Genomic DNA, 8480 nt, shown 5'->3' on the forward strand with positions numbered 1-8480 from the left:
AAAAAAAAAAAAAAAAAAAAATCATGTTCAAAAGTAAATTTTATGGTATGTGAATTATGTCTCAATTTAAAACAAAACAGGCCAGGCGCGGTGGCTCGTGCCTGTAATCCCAGCACTTTGGGAGGCTGAGGCGGATGGATCACTTGAGTTCAGGAGTTCGAGACTAGCCTGGCCAATATGGCAAAACTCTGTCTCTACTAAAAATACAAAAATTAATTGGGTGTGGTGGTGGGCACCTGTAGTCCCAGCTACTTGGGAGGCTGAGGCACAAGAATTGCTTGAGCCTGGGAAGCAGAGGCTGCAGTGAGCCAAGGTCATGCCACTGTATTCCAGCCTAGGTGGCAGAATGAGACTCCATCTCTATAATAATAATAATAATAAATTAATAAATGAGGGCTTTTTTGTGTTTTTTGTTTTTGTTTTTGAGTTGGAGTCTCCCTCTGTTGCCAGGCTGGAGTGCAGTGACGTGATGCCTGCTCAATACAACCTCTGCCTCCTGAGTTCAAGTGATTCTCCTGCCTCAGCCTTCTGAGTATCTGGGACTACAGGCGCGTGTCGCTATGCCTGGCTAATGTTTTGCATTTTTAGTAGAGACAGGCTTTTGCCGTGTTGGGCAGGATAGGCTCGAACTCCTGACCTCAGGTGATCTACTTGCCTCGGCCTCCAAAAGTGCTGGGATTACAGGTGTGAGCCACTGTGCCTGGCCAAATAAATGAGTTTTTAAAATGCACTTTGAATGTGAGAATGAATGGGGTGACGTGAATAGAGTGTTATCCCTGAGAAGGAACTGAAAGGATCTTAGAGTCCTCATGGCACATTCCTTTTAGGACCTAGAAACCAGGACTGGCTTGCTGTCTCTAGGCAACTCAGAACCAAAGCCTGGAATAGGCAGCTGTATCCAGAGTGGACGGAAGCCCAGAGACTTGACTGCTGGAGAGGTAGGAACTTGGAAGTTCCTGGGGAGGGCATGGTGGGATAAAAAGTAAGATGACCTGCATTGAGTGTAGTTTGGGAAGATAAGGAGGGGAAATGTATAGAGGGAGGGAAAGCCCAGGAGTCCTAGCTAATGTAGCTTTCTTTCCCAGGTGGTGAAGTGTCCCTCAAGGTCAGTAATGATGGGCCTACACTGATTGGTGCAAATGCCTCCTTCTCTATTGCCTTGAACTTCCCTGGAAGCCAAAAGGTACTGCCAGATGGGCAGGTTATCTGGGTCAACAATACTATCATCAATGGTGAGTACTTCTCTATTCTAGGTCCTTATTCCTAGGGCTCAGTTTCCCTGGTATGCTCAACGAGCCCAGGGAATGCCCCTTCCTCCTCTACTTTTTAAAACAAGTTATATGTGTAATATATACTCATTATAGTTAGAAAACACAGATAAAAGGCCAGGTGTGGTGGCTCATGCCTATAATCTCAACACTTTGGGAGGCTGAGGCCCGTGGATCACCTGAGGTCAGGAGTTCAAGCCCATCCTGCCCAACATGGTGAAACCCCGTCTCTACTAAAAATACAAAACATTAGCTGGGCATGGTTGTGCGTGCCTGTAATCCCAGCTACTCAGGAAGCTGAGGCAGGAAAATTGCTTGAACCCAGGAGGTAGAGGTTGTAGTGAGCTGAGATCGAGCCACTGCACTCCAGCCTGGCAGCAAAGCACGACTCCATTTCAAAAAACAAAAAGAAAAGGAAAGAAAAGAAAGAAAACACAGAAAAAGAAAATTACAGCTGTAGCCCCTGCTACTCAGGAGTCTGAGGTAGGAGGATCATGAGCCTGGGAGGCTGAGGCTGCATGATCACGCCACTGCACTCCAGCCAGGGTGACAGAGTAAGACCCTGTCTCAAAAAGCAAACAGAAAATAAAATTACAGTTTCTAAAGTAAAGGACAGCAGAATTCAGGGGACCTAGAAGTTGAAAAGACCTATATTTAAACTTGTCATTGATATGTGACCTTGGGCAAGTTACTTATTTTGTTTTTCCATTTCTTTCTTTCTTTTTTTTTTTTTTGAGACAGAGTCTTGCTCTGTTGCCAGGCTGGAGTGTAGTGGTGTGATCTTGGCTCACTGCAAACTCCACCTCCTAGGTCCAAGCGATTTCCCTGCCACAGCCTCCGGAGTAGCTGGGACTACAGGTGCCTGCCACCACGCCCGGCTAATTTTTTCTATTTTAGCAGAGACAGGGTTTCACCATGTTAGCCAGGATGGTCTCAATCTCCTGACCTCGTGATCCAGCCACTTTGGCCTCCCAAAGTGCTGGGATTACAGGCATGAGCCACTGCACCCGGCCTCCATTTCCTTTTTTTTGAGACAGAGTCAGGCTCTGGCTGTGTTGCCCAGGCTGGAATGCAGTGGCAGGATGTCGCTTACTGCAACCTCTGCCTCCCCAGTTCAAGCAATCCTCCCGCCTCAACCTCAGGAGTACAGGTGTGTGCTACCATGCCCAGCTAATTCTTTTGTATTTTTAGTAGAGACAGGGTTTCACCATGTTACCCAGGCTGCTCTTGAACTCCTGAGCTCAAGTGATCCGCCTACCTCATTGTGTTTCCATTTCCAAAGCAAAAAAGATTGTTGTAAGGATTAGAATGTGATAATATGTATAAAGTACTTAACATAGTGTCTGCTCTAGCCTACAGTAAAGGCTAAATAAATGTTATCTAGTGCTGTTATTTATTTAGTTTGAGACGGAGTCTCCCTCTGTCACCCAGGCTGCAGTGCAGTGGCACGGTCGTGGCTCACTGCAGCTTCCTACTCCCTGGTTCAAGGGATTCTGCCTCAGCCTTCCAAATAGCTGGGATTACAGGCACATACTGCCACACCCAACTAATTTTTGTATTTTTAGTAGAAACAGGGTTTCACCATGTTGGCCAGGATGGTCTTGATCTCCTGACCTTGTGATCTACCCCCCTCAGCCTCCCAAAGTGCTGGGATTACAGGAGTGAGCCACTGCGCCCCGCCCCCTAGTGCTGTTATTTTTATTCCACTAGCTAGAGCAAATCAGTCTAAATACTTTAATATGTGTATATATAGATATGTGTGTGTGTATATACACATACATATATATACTTTTCTTTTCTTTTCTTTCTTTCTTATTTTATTTATTTATTTTTTTTAGAGTCAGGGTCTTTTTCTGTCTCCCAGGCTGGAGTACAGTGGCATGATCATAGCTAATTGCTACTTCAACCTGAGCTGAAGTGATTCTCCTTCCTCAGCCCCTGGAGTAGCTGGAACTTCAGGTGCATACCGCCTCACCTGGCTAATTTTTTAAAAATGTGTTGTGTAGACACAGGGTCTTACTATGTTGATCAGGCTGGTCTTTCATTCCTAGCCTCAAGCAATCCTCCCACCTCACCTTCCCAAAGTGCTGGATTTACAGCCATGAGCCACCACACCTGGCCAATTAAATTATAGCTTCTGGCCTGGCATGGTGGCTCATGCCTGTAAACCCAGCACTTTGGGAGGCTGAGGTGGGAGGATTGCTTCAGCCCAGGAGTTTGAGACCAGCCCTGGCAACATATCAAGACCCTGTCTCTACAAAAAATAAAATTATCTGAGTATGGTGGCACACACCTTTAGTCCCAGCTACTTGGAAGGCTGAAGTGGGAGGACTGCTTGACCCTGGGAGGTTGACACTGCAGTGAGCTGTGATCATGCCACTGCACTCCAGTCTGGGCATCAGAGTAACACCCTGTCTTCAAAAAAAAAAAAGGAGTCTCCATACCCTCAGTCTGCAACTACTACCCCAAATGCTTATACCATGAAGAATGTATTTTCTAGCTATGGAATACTCTCAGAGTCCCTCTCTGATACCCTGGAAGCAACTTAAGGGGTTTTGGTATATAAAAAAGAATGCCAGGATTTAAGAGTGACTCTGTATTTACCTTTCAGGGAGCCAGGTGTGGGGAGGACAGCCAGTGTATCCCCAGGAGCCTGACAATGCCTGCATCTTCCCTGATGGTGGACCTTGCCCATCTGGCGCTTGGTCTCAGAAGAGAAGCTTTGTTTATGTCTGGAAGACCTGGGGTGAGGGATTCCCTTCTTGGCCTGTCATCTACACTTGTGTTCACTTCTTTCTACCTGATCACCTTTCTTTTGGCTGCCCCTTCCCCCTTAACTTCTGTGATTTTCTCTAATCTTCATTTTCCTCTGGGATCCTTTCTCTTCCATAGCACCTAGCCCCCTTCAACTCTACCATAATTCTCTCTGGCATTATGAAATGTGCCAGAGGCCTAGTAGAGGAATCCTCTTCCTCAATTGTGGTCCTACCCCATGCAATGCCCCATTAGGACCCCTTCCCCATTCCCCCATATCACCACCTTCTAAACACCCTCAGAAATAATCATACCTCCTGACCTTCCATCTCCAGTGCCCTGTTTCTAAGCCTGTCCCTCAGTTCCCTTTGACTAATAATGTTCTCTTCCTTGCTTTTCATTCCAAAAACTTCAGGCCAATACTGGCAAGTTCTAGGGGGCCCAGTGTCTGGGCTGAGCATTGGGACAGGCAGGGCAATGCTGGGCACACACACCATGGAAGTGACTGTCTATCATCGCCGGGGATCCCGGAGCTATGTACCTCTTGCTCATTCCAGCCTGGCCTTCACCATTACTGGTAAGGGTTTAGGAAGGGGCAAGGCCAGTTGTAGGGCAAGAGAAGGCAGGGAGGCTTGAATGAACTGGAAAGGGGAAAGGTGAAATGGTATGCAAACTTAAAGGGGCAGGGCTAGGAAGATCTAGGCAGAGAAATATGAGGCTTAGCACCAGTGAAGGGCCAGCCAGTCAGCTTGGGGTTGGAGGGTATGGCTGTGAGAGGAGAAGCTGTGGCTCAGGCCTGGTTCTCACCTTTTCTGGCTTCAATCCCAGACCAGGTGCCTTTCTCCGTGAGCGTGTCCCAGCTGCGGGCCTTGGATGGAGGGAACAAGCACTTCTTGAGAAATCAGCCTCTGACATTTGCCCTCCAGCTCCATGACCCCAGTGGCTATCTGGCTGAAGCTGACCTCTCCTACACTTGGGACTTTGGAGACAGTAGTGGAACCCTGATCTCTCGGGCACTTGTGGTCACCCACACTTACCTGGAGGCTGGCCCAGTCACTGCCCAGGTGGTCCTGCAGGCTGCCATTCCTCTCACCTCCTGTGGCTCCTCCCCAGTTCCAGGCACCACAGATGGGTACAGGCCAACTCCAGAAGCCCCTAATACCACAGCTGGCCAAGTGCCTACTACAGAAGTCATGGGTACTACACCTGGTCAGGTGCCAACTGCAGAACCCTCTGGAACCACAGCTGTGCAGGTGCCAACCAATCAGGTCATAAGCACTGCACCTGTACAGATGCCAACTGCAGAAAGCACAGGTACAACACCTAAGACGGTGCCAGTTTCAGAGGTCATGGGTACCACACTGGCAGAGATATCAACTCCAGAGGCTACAGGTATGACACCTGCAGAGGAGTCAATTGCAGAGCCTTCTGGAACCACAGCTGCACAGGTAACAACTACAGAGTTGGCAGAGACCACAGCTGGAGAGCTACCTACCCCTGAGCCTGAAGGTCCAGATGCCAGCTCAATCATGCCTACAGAAGCTATTACAGGTAAGAGGACCAGTGCGAATGAAGTTCATGGATGTGGGGTACGCTACTGTACTCTGAAAGTCTCACCCAGGACTCAGATGTTACCCAATCCTTTGCTTAGCATTATGGTCCCCTCAGAGCTCTCACTGGCCTGGCTATAAAGCCCTCCAGTATCTCTTTTTTCTTTTTTTTTTTAAGTAGAGATGGGGTTTTGCCATGTTGGCCAGACTGGTCTCAAACTCCTGACCTCAAATGATCCACCCACCTTGGCCTCCCAAAGTGCTGGGATTACAGGTGTGAGCCACCACACCCGGCCTGAAGCCCTCTAGTATCTCTTAATGACACGGAATAGATCTGGAGTTCAGGAAACCAAGGTCTTCCCCTAGGCCATGAGGGACGAGCTTATTGATTCTCTACTACTGAGAATGGTTGGTGAGGCCAGGGAACAGACTGTGATCATTTACATAATATTTATAGCTCATTTTCTGTTCAAGCATAAATGCACAGAAATCCTTCCCAGATTCTGAGATCCTGATCCCTCCATTTCCTACCCCTGGATTTCCATCCCAAAGCCAAAAGGGAGGAATGAAATAGTGATGCTTAAATGAGTTAACATACATTGAATGCCTAGCCTAGTGCTTGGCATAGTGTGGAGCATAATAAACATTTGAGGATTTTTAAAAACTCCAACACCACCTAACTGTGTGACTCTGGAGGAGTCATTCTCTTCTTCTGGGCCTCAATTTCCTTATCTATAGAATGAGATTCTGATCTTATCTGATTCTAAGCCAGTGACTCCAGAATGCAGTAACTCTGGTTCAACCTGACAAAATGCCTGGTTGGCCTCTGCCTCCAGATGAATCATCTGTCTCTTGATCTTGCCTCCTCGATCCTCTCCTTCCAGGTTCCCTCAGCCCCCTGCTGGATGGTACAGCCACATTAAGGCTGGTGAAGAGACAAGTCCCCTTGGATTGTGTTCTGTATCGATATGGTTCCTTTTCCGTCACCCTGGACATTGTCCGTGAGTCTTGCCTACTCTGGGGGCTGACAGAGGCACCTGTGTGCTGCCTAGGGCTGGTCAGTGGAAGCATACCTTGGGAAGAATTACTCACCTAGATAGGAAGAATACCCAAATGCCAGAATCCTCATTTGAAGGCACAGGGATGGGATTGGTGGAGCAACCCTGGGGCTTTCCTGTCTATGGGCTTTTGAGGAGGGCTGGTAGAGGAATCCTAACTTGATACTCTTGCAACAACTCTACAGAGGGTATTGAAAATGCTGAGATCCTGCAGGCTGTGCCATCCAGTGACGGGGATGCATTTGAGCTGACTGTATCCTGCCAAGGCGGGTGAGTGTCCCACTAGTTGCACTGATAATTCTTGGGTTGACTGTTTCTTTTCTTTTCTTTTCTTTTTTTTTAATTTGAGATGGGGTTTCATCATGTTGGTCAGACTGGTTTTGAACTCCTGACCTCAGGTAATCCACCCGCCTCGGCCTCCCAAAGAGCTGGGATTACAGGTGTGAGCCACCATACCTGGCCGGGTTGAGTGTTTCTTTCTCTGCTCTCTGGCATTCATTGTCCCTTCCCAGATCCCCTTATATATCCTGACACCTCTTTCAGGCTGCCCAAGGAAGCCTGCATGGAGATCTCATCGCCAGGGTGCCATCCCCCTGCCCAGCGGCTGTGCCAGCCTGTGCCACCCAGTCCAGCCTGCCAGCTGGTTCTGCATCAGATATTGAATGGTGGCTCTGGGACATACTGCCTCAATGTGTCTCTGGCTGATGCCAACAGCCTGGCAGTGGTCAGCACCCAGCTTGTCATGCCTGGTAGGTCCTTGGACAAGAGCTAAGATGAGGAAGGGAGTGGGTAGAGGCCAGCTGGCAAGGAGCAGACACTGACTGAAGCAGTGCCTGGGATTCTGCTCACAGGTCAAGAAGCAGGCCTTGGGCAGGCTCCCCTGTTCGTGGGCATCTTGCTGGTGTTAATGGCTGTGGTCCTTGCATCTCTAATATATAGGTAAGGACCTCACCACACAGTTTCAGATCCCCTTATACCTTGTTATCACCAGTCATTCTTCCTCAATGGGAGAAGGAACCACCTCTCCCTTTGAGGAAGCATGGTGTCCAGGAAAGAGCCCAGGCGTGTAAGTTAGAGAGATTTGGGCTGCTGTCTTGCTTGTGGGACCTGGGGGAAGTAGCTTAACCTGTCTAAGCCTCTGAAAAGTAGGTAAACTAATACTTGCCCTGTGGAGCTGTTATAAAGATTAGAAACAATGTGAGTAAAACACCTGACTCTGAAGCAAGAGTATAATAATTGATATTAATGACTGTTGTTAATAATATTGAGAATGGGGGCAGTTTGGGTGAACTGAGTTTTCTACCAGCAAGATGGGCAAATCCCCTAGACCTGGGGTAGCATAGTCCTCAGCCAGGAAAGCTTATGGGGTGAGGGAGGAATGGACAGAGGTTACTACAGAAATAAGAGAGGGTAAACACTGGAGGTGAGGAGAAGGGGAAGGAGCTAGGATCAAGGCTAATCAGACTGGGATATGGGTGTGTTTCCTTCTTCGGAGAAGCACAGACAGGCTACCTTTGTCCATTGCTAACAGGTTTACCCCTTCTCCCAATATCAGGCGCAGACTTATGAAGCAAGGGTCAGCCTTCTCCGTTCCCCAGCTGTCACATAGCAGCACTCACTGGCTGCGTCTACCCCGCATCTTCCGCACTTGTCCCATTGGTGAGAACAGCCCACTCCTCAGTGGGCAGCAGGTCTGAGTACTCCTGGATGATGCCATGATTTTCCTGGGGCTGACAGAAACACCTATATTTCCGCACCCCCCCCCCCATCTTCCCTGGGAGACTACTATCACCTGAAATAAATACTCAGAACCTGATGCTGGTTTTTTTTTTTTTTTTTCTTGCCTCTTG

General features: G+C 48.3%; 1 protein-coding gene across 2 annotated transcripts in view; it reads left to right on the forward strand.

Annotated features, from left to right (window-relative positions):
• Nucleotides 1–8446, forward strand: part of PMEL (premelanosome protein) — a 12451-nt gene extending 4005 nt beyond the window's left edge. Inside the window, exons 2-11 of one of the 2 annotated variants that reach the window (XM_032291364.1) lie at nucleotides 828–938; nucleotides 1086–1232; nucleotides 3880–4014; nucleotides 4438–4599; nucleotides 4851–5573; nucleotides 6457–6573; nucleotides 6816–6900; nucleotides 7174–7379; nucleotides 7461–7569; nucleotides 8186–8446. In XM_032291364.1, coding sequence (XP_032147255.1) covers nucleotides 828–938; nucleotides 1086–1232; nucleotides 3880–4014; nucleotides 4438–4599; nucleotides 4851–5573; nucleotides 6457–6573; nucleotides 6816–6900; nucleotides 7174–7379; nucleotides 7461–7569; nucleotides 8186–8327 — 1937 coding nt within the window. In that variant the 3' untranslated portion in view covers nucleotides 8328–8446. The remainder of the gene's footprint in view (nucleotides 1–827; nucleotides 939–1085; nucleotides 1233–3879; nucleotides 4015–4437; nucleotides 4600–4850; nucleotides 5574–6456; nucleotides 6574–6815; nucleotides 6901–7173; nucleotides 7380–7460; nucleotides 7570–8185) is intronic. The other variant, XM_032291371.1, reaches the window with a different exon arrangement.
• The last annotated feature ends 34 nt before the right edge of the window (nucleotides 8447–8480 follow it).

The sequence above is a fragment of the Sapajus apella genome, unplaced genomic scaffold, assembly GCF_009761245.1.
Source record: "Sapajus apella isolate SASKATOON/1434 unplaced genomic scaffold, GSC_monkey_1.0 scaffold2, whole genome shotgun sequence".
NCBI lineage: Eukaryota > Metazoa > Chordata > Mammalia > Primates > Cebidae > Sapajus > Sapajus apella.